This window comes from Alexandromys fortis, unplaced genomic scaffold, assembly GCF_014885135.2.
Source record: "Alexandromys fortis isolate MF-2015 unplaced genomic scaffold, M_Fortis_MF-2015_v1.1 scaffold_3, whole genome shotgun sequence".
Taxonomy (NCBI): Eukaryota; Metazoa; Chordata; class Mammalia; order Rodentia; family Cricetidae; genus Alexandromys; species Alexandromys fortis.
This window is the reverse complement of record NW_026067909.1, coordinates 22,895,309-22,910,375: the sequence shown is the minus strand read 5'-3', so window position 1 is coordinate 22,910,375 and position 15,067 is coordinate 22,895,309. Positions and strand designations below refer to the sequence as shown.

Here is a 15,067-nt window from a genome sequence, read left to right as displayed (position 1 = left end):
TATGATTCAGGTGTGTGGCAACCACCACAGAACAACAAATGAAAACCCTGGTGCCGAGAATGGGTTTCCTCTTTTGGAGCTGTTGGCAATGAGGTAGCACTGACCCCCAAACATTATGCACTGTTGTTAGTGCTCTTGGTTAGTCTCTGGAGTCCTCTGTTTTGATGGTAAGCTCCGGAGGCTTTGTACAAGACTTGGATAAAGACAACCCAGTCTCAAAAGACAGAAACTGTCAGTAAGTGGAAGAGGCAGGGCTGAGCGCGAAGAGGTCCTTGTTGCTGGCCTGTGCCTTGGTCTGCCTAGACTTCCTTTCCTTACTGACTTCCGCTCGCCCACAATAACCTAAGTCATCCCACACCTGCCCCCTCCCACCTGCCCTAGAAAAACCTGTTTGCTGTAGAGATTGCTGTTTTTTTTTTTTTTGAGATTGCTCTGTTTAACCTGTGAAAGTTACTGTCTGCTTCATGTATTTAATTTTATTTTGTTTTGTAATTTTAACTGTTGCTTTGAGGCCACAAGAAAATGCTGACTTTCTTTAATTTCAGAGTTGGTCAGTTGCCACATCCTATGTGGCTTGTGTAAGACTCCAGGGTCAGGTAGGGAGGGAATGAAGAAAGGACAGACATACACACACAGATAACGTGTACAATAAAAGGGCACACCTACACAGACAGCATGTGGAGCGAAGCTGGATCAGGTGGGGCACTCCAACCACTACCAGAACCTCAACTTCAGTATGTTTGTTTTTTCATTAGGTTCATGGCTTTAATCTGTTGATTTACAGGCAAATAGTCAAACTGTGGTTTGACAAATACAATTACCTAGCAACGAAAAAAGAATATGCCACTGACCCAAGATCTCCATGAACTGGTCTCAGGACAACAGTGTTGAGTAGCAGGACTAATTCATGGCTCTCCCAGGGCACGTGTGGCCCATAGACTGAGATGAGACATGTTGTGCCTGTTGGCATAACTCCTCAAAGAATTGTCTGGTTCTGTTTTTACCATCCTCACAGGTTTTTCCTAACAGTTTGAGATGTAACTGATACTCAATAAGCTGCCCAGTGTAGAGTATGGAATTTGTTGTTTTGAACTAGTCATGCATACAACTAGGAAGCCATATTGTAGTTGCCCCCAAATATTTTTCTCGTGCTACTTTATTCTCTGCCTTGTGTGGCCACTCTTCCCCTCCTCGTCCCGTTTCCTCACCAACCATTGATTCTTTCTGTCACCATTACAAGAGTCTGCATTTTGTAAAGTTTTCTATAAATGTGATCCTAAGTTTGACTTGATTTTTGTCTTGTTCTTGTTAACTCAACATCCCCATCCTGCAGCCAGTCCATGGAGAACTCAAGTCAATTCCATATTCTTTTTGTTGCTGGATAACAGTCCCCTGTATGGGCCACACCACGAGCCTCAGCGTGTTTACTAACATGGGGAGGATTTGCCAGTCTCATCTCTGCAGGTGAGGTCTCAGGAAGAGGAAACTGCAGTTGCTAGTCTTTGCACACACTAACCAGTCATTCATAAATACTCATATTCAGGCTCCCAAGGAAAACTTTGCCATTCCTCTTGAGCCTGACTCATAATAGGCAACAGCTTTGCCAGTTAGCTTTGGAGTCCTCCACAGGCTGTGCCCATGCCAAGACACACACTCACTCAGGACTTCCCTCGCTCACAGCCTACAGTCAGCGTGTAGTAATTCCTTTAAATCCTTACTGTCCTACATCGTTCAACATACACAGCATGTTTCTAATTGAGTGCTAACTTCACTAAATGCCTTTTGGCTTAACAGTCCCCTCCTTCTAGGAGACTTAACCAGCTCAGCCTGTCTGAAATCTACCTGTCTTACTCGAATTCTAAGCTATGAGCCATAGGTCTTAGAATGTAGGAGGCACTCCTGAAAAGTCAGATTGCACACATGTAAGATCTTGCTTTCACAAGCTGTTGTTAGAGTGTGAAAATTGGGTCATTTACGCTCTTCTTTGTGTCCTGATGTGAAACCACTGACTTATGATTTCCAGACCATTGCTTATTAAAATAAGAACATTGTATACAGATGGTTACTAAGTGTATACATTTTACAGTTTCACAGGTCACTAGAAGAGCTGCTGACTCAGAAAGAGTTCAGTGTTCTGGAGTTAGAATCCTGGGCCTTGCATGTGCTGGGCTGAGGGCTCTTTCACCGAGCTGCATTCCCAGCCAGAAGTCAGTGCTTGTTAAAAGCCGGGTTGAGTTCAGTCCAGAGATCATCCCATTGTCCTTCAAGAAGAGTTTCCTTCCTCTTATATTGCCTTTATTTCAGATTTTATCTGATTTCGCTAATAAAGACTGTAATACAATGTCTTAGTTGGGGTTTCTATTGCTGTGATAAAACACCTTGACCAAAAGCAACATGGGGAAGAAAATGCTTATTTTAATATCAGTCCACCACTGAGGGCAGTCAGGGCAGGAACCTGGAAGCAGGAGCTGATGCAGAAGCCATGGAGGGGTGCTGCTTACTGGCTTACTCCCTATGGCTTGCTCAACCTGCTTTCTTAAAGTACCCAGGACCTCCAGCCCACAGATGGCTCACCCACTATAGGCTGGGCCCTCCTCCATCAATCACTAATTAAGAAAGTGCCCTACAGGCTTGCCTACTGCTGATTTTACGGAGGCATTTTTAAAATTGACATTTCTTCTTAGATGACTCTAGCTTGTACCAAGTTGACATAAAACTAGCCAGGACAATCAGTTTGTCATGAACTATGATTAATATAAAAATGGCAAAACATTTCAATAAAGCTGCTTTTTTAAAATGTATGGAAGATCTAAGTCACACCCAAAGGGTGATAATTTTTTCTTTTTTTGCAAGAGTGTATTTGGAAAGGTTAATACATAACAAGGTGCCTTTTTGCTTCTCTCAAGCCCCACAAAAACTTTTTTTTTTTTTTTTTTTGGTTTTTCGAGACAGGGTTTCTCTGTGGCTTTGGAGCCTGTCCTGGAACTAGCTCTGTAGACCAGGCTGGTCTCGAACTCACAGAGATCCGCCTGCCTCTGCCTCCCGAGTGCTGGGATTAAAGGCGTGCGCCGCCACCGCCCGGATAAAATCTAGCTTTTTTTTTTTTCCAGATTTTATTTATTTATTTTTAAACATTTATTTATTTATTTAGTATACAATATTCTTTCTGCGTGTATGCCTGAAGGCCAGAGGAGGGCACCAGACCCCATTACAGATGGTTGTGAGCCACCATGTGGTTGCTGGGACTTGAACTCAGGACCTTTGGAAGAGCAGGCAATGCTGTTAACCACTGAGCCATCTCTCCAGCCCCCACCCCCAACCCCTCCCCCCCCTCCCCCCGCCACAAAACTTTTATATACCTTTTATAGCAGAGAAAAGGTGGGATCAGCAGGCTTGGTAGGAAGACTATCTGCAGAGCTATCACAGGCCCTCTTTGGACCTTTGTTTTTCTAAACCAAGAGTACCAGAGACTATATGGCATGCATTTGAAAGGAGTCCTAGCTTGAGTGGAGGAGAGAATTTTGACAGCAGTGAAAAGAAGACAACCCTGAAGCTTCCTCGCACACTTGGCTGATTTGTTCTTAGATGAACTTGAACTCTGATTACTTTTAAATGTGCTGTCTTTTAAGATCAACATTCGGCAAGTGACATTTTAAAACGTTAAGAAATTTAGGTAAAAATTATAAACAAATACCTGCTTCCCCTCATCTGGTCACACTTGCTGAGCAAGATCTCCACCACTGATCTGTGTTGCCATTCCCACCACCCACTCTCAGAGATACAGGGTCTCATTTATGTAGCCCAGGCTGACCAGGTACTTTAAATCCTCCTGCCTCAGTTTCCCCGGTTGCTGGGATTACTCATGTGCACCACTTCCAGTTGCAGGTGTTTGACAGCTGCACAGTAAGTTGATACAGTTCCGTCCTAACATGCTGGGCTCCTCCGGGATTTCCTGATACCGCTTGCTGGGTGCTGACCCTCTGGAGGCTCTGATCTTATTTGTATTACCATGAATTTTGTCTGGGAAGTGGTTCATTTTATGTAAAAGAAAACTCTCTGCCCGTCACCGAATGACAAGCACAGCTGTTAACCCATGTGAAACTTATCCAGTTCTTTTAGAAAGATAACATTTTCAGAATAGACTTTTTAAAATGTTGGTTTTTAATTTAATTAATACCAAGTTTGTCTCCAGAGGAAGACAAGAGGGGATGCACTTTACCTGAAGTGTATTTTTTTTTTTTTTTTTTGAAACTCCGGTGATATTTGGGGAAGCAAATTTACAGATCACCCATGTTCAGAGAGAGACAGACAGAGACAGAGGGAGAGGAGAGAAGAGAGAGAATGAGAATATATATGTTGCTGGCTTGCCCTTAAAGCAGGCAGTGAGAGGCGGGCTATGGGTGTTAAGTATGTGCTGGGTGACCGCGCACGGGCGGCGACCACACCTCCTCACAGGGCCTCTGGGCCGAGGGTTTCCTGCAAGTTTCCTGCCTGATGGCTGGAGGGCAAGCTAGGGACAGGCAGGAAAGGAAGATGCTCTGCCCAGAAGTGGGGGCAGGGCGGACCTCTAGCGCTTGACCCCCGCCCTCCGAGAGCCCGCCTCGGGGCGTGGTCCCAGGCGGACCGGGAGGGTCCGGGAGGGTGCAGGGCGCGGGACGCGGGCGATCAGCAGCGAGACGCGGGATGCTCGGCCGGCCTCGCCGTGTCCGCTGAGGCTCCCCACTCGTCTCCCCCGTGCCAGCCAGACCCGACCAGAGGTAAGGACCCCGAAGCACAGGTGGCCCACGACCCGGGCGGGCACCTGGAGCGGGCGTGGCCGAGTGACGGGACTCATATAGGCTCAGAAGTGGAGTTCAGGTTTGGGACTTTTGGAAACTCGGCGTTGCGACATAAGTTTGTAGCTTCCCGAAAAGAAATCTTTCTGACAATCAGCAACGGCCGTCAATAACAAGCTTTATGCTGCTGGCCACCACTGGGCCGCGTTTCCACGCGTGAACTTGACCGGCGCCTTAGGAAAGTAAGTAGATGGGAGAGCTCAGCTTCGCGTGGAAGCAGCACCCCGCCGTCGGGAAGAGAAAGCTCGTTCACAAGTGCAGCCTTGGTATTTCCTCCTATCAAACCTTATTCCTAGAAATACACAGAAGCCTAGCTTGTAAAATCACTTTGCTTCTCCCTTTATTCTTTGATAATGTCCCGTGAACGTTAGAGTAATTAATTTTCCTTTGTTGGAGGCTACGAAGCGTTTACTTAGCTGGTTTCTGGAAAAATTTGGCTTTAAGGGGAAGGGAAGCTCTTAGTCGCTGAGACTACCGACACCTTCTTCTTTTCCACCTCCTCAGCTAGTGCTTACAATTTATCTGTAAACTTTTGTGTGTTCCCTCTTAGCCCCGAAGGTTCGAATCCAGGGCCTCACACATACTGGACAAGCACGCTACCTAACTGAGCTAAAAACCCAGGCCATGTACAAGTCTTTCAAACGTCTTGAAGATGTACACAACTTTTTATTTTCTAAAAATGATTCTCACACCGAGTATTCTAGAATTGGGGACATGGTGAAAGTAAATAATCAGGTAACTGCCCCCCCCCCCCGCAAAATTAGAGGCATAGTATGATTATAATCATAATGCATCTTATGATGTACAGGTAGACTGGGTTCTTCTGTAATTCCACCTCTGTTCATCTCTAAATACAGATCATTACACAAGTCTGTGTTTAACCGATCATCTTCATAAGCCAGAAAATATGATCACAGGATCAGTTGCTAGTGGAGTTTGAAAAGGGATATTATCTTGGAGAAGCAAGCCATCCCAGAAAGCTGACCTCATCTTTCCAGAGGTTGCTTCTGGGTGGGGTCTTATTATGTTGCCCAGGCTGGTCTCAGACTCCTAGGCTCAAGCCATCCTCCTGCCTCAGATTTTGAGATAAGTATAGATGCTAGAGGCGTTCACTGCGCCTTCTATAGTCTTCAGCCGTGTTCCCCCATCCAAACCCAAGGGGATCAGATCTGTAGCTAGTCCCACTAAGGTCTGTTGAGGAGGGAAGGGAACCCCGTTATCTGCATAATTAAACCGCGAACCCCTGCTTCCCTTTCAGGAAGTGCAGCGTTTCCTTTGTTCAGCCAGCTCTTAGTGAACAAAAGCTAATAGAGACACACCAGTTTCCTTCCCACTGAACGGTGGCCTATTTCAGCCGGCCTGCTTAATTCTGTTTATCTCTGCCCTTACCAGAGGGTGTGCGACAAGTGTTGGAAATCTATACATGACGTAAGATAGAGATGTACCTCAGTGGCAGAACTCTTTCTTACCATGGATGAGGCCTCGGCTTCAGTCTGTAGTGCCACAAGAAAAAATGATCCGTGAAGAACAACGACTCTAAGCAGGAAGAAAACACATAGTTGGTTATGTTTAATACAACAGTTTGCTAGATTCTGGTGTGAAAAAAAACTCACCTTTAAGCAGCCCAAAGTCTAGTATTTCTCTCAAAGTTAAGTATTGCTTCCTATAATTTGGTGTGCACCACGGTCCAGCAAGGTCTCCCCTGCCCACCTAGGTGGTCTGTGAAGACTGCTGTGTGACTCACCCATCTCCCGGTGCGTATCAGTAATGAGTGTTGGGAGACCGACAGGCGATGGTGGTTTTAATTTGTCTGTTTTCTCCTTCTACTACCCAAACAAGAAAAGCAGGGCCATACGGAGTTCACATTAAATTGTAATATACTGAATATATATTTTTTTCTCAATTTTTTTAAAAATTAAAAACATTTTCTTTTAGTGAAGATGGATTTTTTGTATACAATGTATTCTGATTACAGTTTCCCCTCTCCCTATTCCTCCCAGTTCCTCTCCGCCTTTCCTCCCAACCAGATCCACACCCTTTCTGTCTCTCATTTAAAAAACCAACAGGCAACTGAAGAATAATAATAAAGTAAAATACAGTAAGATAAATAAAAAACAAACATCAGAGTAGAGTATGACCGAATAACCAGATGTAAAAAGAGCCAAAGAAAAAGCACAAGAAACACATCTAGACTCAGACACACAAAAGTAGGCACACACAGGAATCCCATCAAAACCCAAAACCAGAAGCCATAATATGTGTGCAAAGGACCTGTAAGGTTAAAAAAAAAAAGTGCCTTGGCAACATTATGAAACAACGAACTTCCGAAGATGCTGTTGAGTGCATTGTGTGTTGGGCATCTACGGCTGGGCATGGAGCCTGCCCTTAGGAGTGGTTTGTATCCCCAGTGAGATGCCCTTAGAGAAAATTAATTTTTCATTTGCAAGTGGCTATCAAATTGGATATGATTTCTGGGTTAGGGGTGAGGGCATGTATCTGTTTCTCTCAGCTCTAGGACCCACCCCATTTGATGCAGACCTGTGCAGGACCTGTGCATGCTAATCCAGTCTGTGTTCATATGGGTACCAGCCTGTTGTATCCAGAAGGCCTTGATTCCTTGATGTCCCCCTTCTGGCTTTTACAGTCTTTCTTCCCCCCTTCCTCAGTTCTCTGAACCCTGATTTGGTGGAAACCTGATTTGGTGGAAACATTCCTTTTAGGGCCAGGTGTTCCAAGGTCTCTCCCTCAGTGCATAAAAGATAATTTTCTCATACAATATATTTTAATCATATTCCTTCTCCTCCCTCAGCTTCTCTCAGAGCCCCCCGACTTTCCTCCCCAAACAACTCCATGGTCTCTCGAACAAACAAATCAAAACTCCAAAAAACAAAAATCAAAATAAACAAGCAAATAATCATTGACAAGAAAAAAAATAAAACAAAAAGCCCACAAAAGCCATGGAGTTCATTTTGTGCTACTCCCGAGCATGGGGCCAGCCCCAGAGTGTGGTTGATACACCCAGAGACACTCCGTTGGAGGAAATGATCTCCCTGCTTCCTGCAGGTATTGTTAGGGGTGGGACTTTGAGCCCACTTCTGTCTGGTTTGAACTTGTGCAGGCCTTCAGATGATTTCACGGTCTCTCTGAGTTCTTGTGTGCGTCAGCCCTGCTGTGTTTGCAAGACTATGTTTCCTTGGAGTCATCCAGCACCTCAGGCTCTTACAATCTTCCCGCCTCCTCTTCCCCACAGATGCCTGAGCCTTGAGGGGAGGGGTTTGACCAGGACATCCCACTTAGGGCTGAGTCCTCTGAAGTCTCTCACTCTTTGTTCAGTTGTGAGTCTGTGTTAATTCTCTGATGAGGGACGAGCAAGGTACTGACCTGTGGGATCCGTGGAAGTCATGTTATTTCAACAGGGTCATGTTGTTGCTATGTTCCTCAGCAGGGTAACAGGCTCTTCTGTAGGTTTCATGACCTACCTAGTCTCAGGCTCTTGGCCACTTTAGCCGTGTTGCATATGGGTTCCATGCCGTAGAGGAGCCTTAAGTCTAGTTAGAAAGAGGTGTGTTACTCCTGTGTTTATGCCAGTATTGCACCAGTGTTGCTTGCGGGCAGGTCACAGTTGTAAGTTGAAGGATTTAGGGCTGGGAGATGTTGATGATGGATGAGTCTCCTCTAGGGTTGTTCATAGTACCTTCCAGCACCCATAAACTCTAGACGGTAGAGGTGAAACTTTTAGTTAAGTACCAGCTTGAATCCTAGATGTTTAACGACATATGTAAGTTGTGTCTTCTGGCAATAGGGCCTTACCTTCAGGTTGTGGAAAGCAACTAACAGCCTTGATAATACCCTGTGATGTTTGCGGGACTCCATGGGACTCCTTTGGTCAACAACTCAGAAAAATGCAACACATTCTTGGCACTGGGGATTTTACTTGGTGGCATAAGGTGTCTAGGTGGGCATTGTACCCCCCCAGTAGATGGTGACTCCCTTCAAATTCCTTTCATATATAAGTGTGTGTGTGTGTGCGTGAAAAATATATATTTAAATTCCTTCCACATATATATGGAAGCATCTACAGTAGTAGGTTTCATATGATTTTTCAAAAGGCCCCAGCTTGTATCAGGTTGACATAAAACTAGCCAGCACAAGCCCTTTGGGTATATGCCCGGGAGTAGTATAGCTAGATCTTGTGTTGATAGCTTTTCTGCTTTTCGAGGAACCTCCACACTGATTTCCACAGTGACTGTACCAGTTTGCACTCTTCACCGGCAGCGACTGAACATTCCCCTTTCCCTGCATCCTGGCCAGCATGCTCTGTCATTTGTTTTATTAATCATGGCCAGTCTCACGGAGATAAGATGAAATCTCAAAGTAGTTTTGATTTGCATTTTTTGATGGTTAAGGATAAAAGCATTTCCAAGCCACTTGTGTTTCATCTTTAGAGAACCTTCTGTTTGTTTCTGTACCCATTTTTGAATGGGTTGTTTCCTTGCTGTTCAGTTTTTTGAGTTCTTTAAATAGTCTAGATATGAACCATTTGTAAGTTGTGTAATTGGTAAGGGTTTTCTGCAGTCCACTGCTTAGCTCCAATGATGGTGCCCTTTGCTGTTCAGAGTTGTAGTCAATTATTGTTGGTCTTCTGACTTTTGACAAAGAAACCAAAAGTACAAACTGGAAAAACCTCAGCATCTTCAACAAACAGTGCTGGACAAGCTGGATGGTTGCTTACTAAAGAATGCAAATAGATCCATATCTATCACTCTACTCACAACTCAGCTTCAAACGGATCAAAGACCTCAACAAAAGGCCCACGAACCAGAAGAAAAGGTGGGGAATGGGCTTGAACTCACTGGTGCAGAGCAGGGTTATCTGAAGAGGACACTGATAGCACAGACATGAAGACCAGAAATTAGTAAGTGGGACCTCAGAAGCTGAGAGGCTTCGGTATGGCAAAGGACACCATCAATCGGGCAAAGCAGCAGTCTGCAGAATGAGGAAAGATCCTTACCAATTACACATCTCTGCAGGGTTAGTATCAAACATATGTAAAGAACTGAAAAGAAACAACACTGAACAAGAAAACAACCGTGTGAAAAATGAGGTACAGAACCAACCACAGCTTTCTCTGAAGATGAAACACAATGGCCAAGAAATACTTTAAAAACTGTTCCACATCCTTAGTCATCAGGAACTCGCTCTGTAGATAAGACTGGCCTCAAACTCACAAAGATCCACCTGCCTCTGCCTCCCAAGTGCTGGGATTAAAGCCACACACCACCACCACCTGGCTAATTACTGCTTTTATGTGTCTAGTCATTATGGATCTGTTTAAATTTTGTATGTCATCTTGATGTGACTTTGATAGGTTGTATACCTCAAGAAAGTCATCCGTTTCTTTTAGGCTTTTAAATTTGGTAGAATACAAAATTTTTAAATATGTCACTATGATTCTGAATTTTTTAGTTTCTGCTTTAATGCCTTCCTTTTCATTTTTAATTTTATTGATTTAGCTCTTCTTTCTCCATCTTTTGGTTAATTTGGATAAAGGATTGTCAGTCTTGTTGATTTTCTCAAATGACTGTGTCTTCATTGCATTCATTTACTCAGATCTTCTTCATGACACTTGAACATACCCATAATTACTATTCTGTGGTCATTTCTTCCTCATCTAAATTTCTTTTCTCAGGGCCAATTACAGTTGGGTTTCTGGCTTCTGGAGTTGCCAAATTGTCTTGGATGTTTATGTTTGGTTTTGTGCTTCAATCCAGGAATCCAGAATGATGACAGTTGAAGTGTTTGTTGTTGTAGATATCTATTCTCATTTTTTTTTTTTTTTTTGGCTGCGTGTTCCAGTCTTGATTACTATTGCACCAATTTTGGTTCCCATCTAGCGTGACAATTGTGGGGTCCTTGGTAGAGAGTAGTTCTGCAGGTTCTAAAGAAAGAACCCAGCAGGAGGCTGGGTCCCAAGGGGATGGAGTGGGCTGGGAGGTGGGGCCCAGGCTGGCAGGTGGCAGGTCTAAGAGTCATCTGTAGAGACCAGAATGGATGGGAGAAGCAGACCAGGCAGCCCACTCGAGTGCCAGACTTAAAGAGGTACTGAGTATCTCTTTAAAAGGATTCATCATTTGGACACAGCTCCTAGGACTCAAGAAGCGAAGCAAACAGATAAATACTCCAGTCTTCAAGTGTTAATCCGTTTGTAGGAGCCAGGTAAGGAGGACTTGGGTATCCATAGTAGAGCGTTCAGTGTAGACTTGGAGGCGTTTACTAAATTGATCAGGGTGAGATGCCGACTTACAGGCAGTGTGAAAGTATGCTACCCACATTAGCTGTTAGCTTCCCTAACATTAAGCAAGTAACTCTCTGCACTTCAGGACGTGCTGCAAAGGTGCAAGATCGAGGTGTTTTCTAGGGTAATCTTGGCATGGGGCATGCCTGACTGTGTGTTCTCAGCGAGGTAATTATAGGCCTTTGCGGCAGGGAAAACTCATGTCTTCTCTATCTTTTTAAAATTCCTAGAAAGTTTGACTTCTAAAAGCATAGTAATACAAAAAAAATTAAAAAGAATGGCATTTCCATTTAAAATTTTTTATTCTTACTTTTTATTATTTTATTATATTTATAATTATTTACTTTTAAGCATGTTTTTTGTGTGTATCTACTTGGGTGTACGCCACATGTGTGCAGGTTTCCTGAGAGGCCAGAGGAGATGAAGTTAGCCAGGTGTCGTGAGCTGCCCGTCCCCGACTTCATGGTTTTATGAACAAATGTCATTTGTGGTTTTTCTGGTTTTGTGAATTATATTAAATGGAGTCACCAATTTTGAGTTTCTAATTTCAGGTGCTTTTGGGGAAAAAAAAAACCCACAATTTTGCTGTGAGAAAGGACATGAGGAGACTAAAGGCCTGGGATTTTACCGATCAGAATGAAACCAATGTTGAAAGACTTTTCAAATCTCTTGCTGGTGGTGCTCTGTGACTATGGTGAGTACGGTGAGACTCCACCAAGCCCTTGGCATCGCCGGGAAACCAATGCACTGATGTGTTGAATTAGGAGTGGCCGGGGTGTTGGGGACGCAGCCCCGCCGCCGCTCCGTATTTCTACACTGATGTTGGCGACCCTGCTCGGGAGAGGTCAAGTCTTGAAGCCATGGCGTTGTCACCCTGGCCTCTCAAGAAATACTCTACTTGGGGGGTTTGCCTGATTGATTCAACTTTCAATTTCAATGTATTTTTAACTTAAAAAAAATGAAACAAATCCTCAGTACTATTGACTAAATGAAAACAAGCACGTTACACTTAGCTCTCCCTCCTTTGCTCTTCCCCGAGAGATGGGGCTACCACACAGCCATGCCTGCCCTGTCATGTGCTGCACAGGCTTCCCTGTCCTGCGTGAAAACTGTACGCCACCATGCCTGGCAAAAAAAGATATCTTCATACTTCTTTTTTTCCCCTTCATATCTGCTGAAAATAAATGAGATCTATTATTATAGGTTATACACATGTGTATGTAAACATGCTTACATGAATATTCTAGTTACTTTAAATTCTGTAATAAATGGGGGAAGGGAAAAGGAAATAACAGAAGAATCAAACAAAACAAAACAAAAAAACACTAGCGTAGTACTAGGATGCAGTAAGACCAGATTGTAGTCTTTAAAATGAGAGTTTCTTCTCAACCACACGAATAGGAATTCTGGGGTACAGTAGTGAGTTCCTCCTTTGTTTAGTACATGCCTTCTGTTTCCTACTTCCTCTGGAACCCATTCATTGCTTCTCTGTTCTCCTGTTCCAGCTGCATATGTATACTGCTTTCATTGATGGCTCCCACTGAATCAGAATCTGGTCAGCATCATTGGCAATCTGTCTTTTATAATAGGCTCTGGATCGTTGGGCATGATGCATGCTTGTAATCCTGGTGTTTGGGAGGTAGACGGCAGGAGGATTGCTACATGACATCCTAGCTCAAGGCAAAACAAAACAATCCCAGCCTTGTTAGTTGTTGTTGGTTAGTTCTGTGTCAGCGTGACACAGCTAGAGTCATTTGGGAAGAGAGGTTCTTCATAGAGAAAATGCCTCCATAAAGCTGGCCTACAGGTAAGTCTACAGATCATTTTCTTGATTAATGAATGATGTGGGAGGGCCCAGACCACAGTGGGTGGTACCAACCCTGGACCCAGGAGCCTGGCTTCTATAAGAAATCAGACTGAGCAAGCCTCGAGGAGCAAGCCATGTAAGCAGCACCCCCCCCCCCATGGCCTCTGCACCAGCTCCTGCCTCCAGGTTCCTGTGTTGAGTTCCTGCCCTGCCTTCTCTCAGTGATAGAGTGTAGCATGCCTAGTTATTTCAGAAGGTTCATGCTATTACGAGTGACCAATGAAGAGTAGAAATAGCATCTCTCATCCACCTGAAAATTCCCTCCTCACCCAATTGGAGAACAGTAGTTCTACTGGTAAAAATTCTTATCTTGAATATTGGACAATCATAACTTTGAAGAGAAGCTAAGTAGCTCACACTTTAAATAATCTATAGCAACTTGTATCATGCCATTTCAGTCAAACTTTCCTTACTATTGTATATTTATTTTCCCCAAATACTTAAACACCAGAGTTAGTTATTCAGTTGCAAACTGAAATAAACTGATTGCTCCCCAAGTTACTTTTGGTCATGGTGTTTTATGACAGCAACAGAGATCCTAACTTAGACATTAATGAAGTGGTATGTGCCCCTTTGTCCTTAAGATGCACTAGAGAACAAATCTGACCCTTTCAAATTTAAATTAAGATGACCTTAGTGGGGCTGGAGAAATCTTTCAACAGTTAGGAGCGGGCAAGAAGACTGAGCACGATTTCCAGCATCTGTGTTAGGTGGTCCGAAACCACCTGAAACTCCAAGGGATCCAGTGTGTCTGCCTCTGTAGGTAGCTGCTCTCTCTCTCTCTCTCTCTCTCTCTCTCTCTCTCTCTCTCTCTCTCTCCACACACACACACTTAAACTTTTTCAAAAGCATTTTTAAAATTACTTTGTCTCAGTCTTAATTCCTCCCTTAATTCCTTGCCCTATGATCAGTGTGAGAGTCTCTTTGCCACTAGTGTATACCTTCCTCAGCTCACGTTGTCTCCGGATGCAAGGGAATATTCATCGACTTCCATTTTTCCTAAATAAAAAAAATAAATAAATAAAGCAAATTTTATCCCATTATAATTTTTCAGTAAGTATGATCAAGTATTCAAATCTATCCAAGTTTATCTTCTTTTACTCTCAGGTAGGAAATAGATGAGGTGCTGACTGATCTATATGTTGATATAATCATGTACTGATTCTACTAGTCACTGATTAAATTAAGATAAGGGGAGTTTAAAGATGGTAATTATAAGCAAAAATGTGAGCCCCTTAGACGTGTACATGATGTGTACATGATGTGTGGATGGGATATATACAGTAAGAATAACACACTTTTAAATTATGTAGCATTTTTCAAACCAAAAAGGGGTCCTCGCAGTTCTTTCGTTATAGTATAATGTCTTACTCAGTCATGGGCCAGCTGATTGTTGCATTGCCAGATTCTGCCTGCTTTGATATTTCTTTGGGTCCAGTTCAAAAAGAAACAAAGATTCTTATGTGTCTGGATTCTTTGTACCTTGTCAGCTGCTCTGCTGGTCCCTTTCAAAGATGTGTTTGGTCTTTACTGAACGGTGCTTGGGAAGTTAGCAGCCATCTGCCCTGTCGATGCAGCGCAGTTGCTGTCGTGGCCTTAAAGTTGCCAAGGACCTGCCCAGTTATTTCAGAAATGCTCAAACGATTATGGGTGACCAGCAAAGTATAAATAAATGACATCTCTCATCCATTTAAAACCCTCCTCCTCACCCAAGTGGAGAACACTGGTTCTTTTTTTCTGGTAAAAATTCCTAAATGCTTATCTTGAATAGTAACTTTGAAGAGAAGTGAGTATCTTACATTTTAAATAATCTACAGGAATCTGTAGTGTGCCATTTAAACCAAACTTTCTCTGAACACCTGAAAATTATTAAAGTAAGAAACATGAGGGGCAGAGTTTAGAGCCTGGGACCTGTCGATTATTCTTCTACCTTCACAGTTATTCACCGCAGTTAGATGTTACATGTTGTGAATTCAGAGCGGTTATCACTGTCCACCATTGTCAACGTAAGGGCGATGAAAGAACACATAGCTCTTAGAAATGAAAAAGCCGGGTGCTTAGCCTCTTAGT

General features: G+C 43.5%; 1 protein-coding gene across 5 annotated transcripts in view; it reads left to right on the top strand.

Annotated features, from left to right (window-relative positions):
- The first annotated feature begins 3,583 nt into the window (after positions 1 to 3,583).
- The window catches only part of Thsd1 (thrombospondin type 1 domain containing 1), a 28,804-nt gene continuing 17,320 nt past the window's right edge, over positions 3,584 to 15,067 (top strand). For 2 of the 5 annotated variants that reach the window (XR_007590876.1, XM_050137578.1), the window contains exons 1-2: positions 3,587 to 4,757; positions 11,682 to 11,824. Coding sequence is in view for 4 of the 5 variants with exons in the window: in XM_050137578.1 (XP_049993535.1) it covers positions 11,767 to 11,824 (58 nt within the window). In the remaining variant the exon portion in view is untranslated. The other 3 variants (XM_050137580.1, XM_050137581.1, XM_050137579.1) reach the window with 3 other exon arrangements.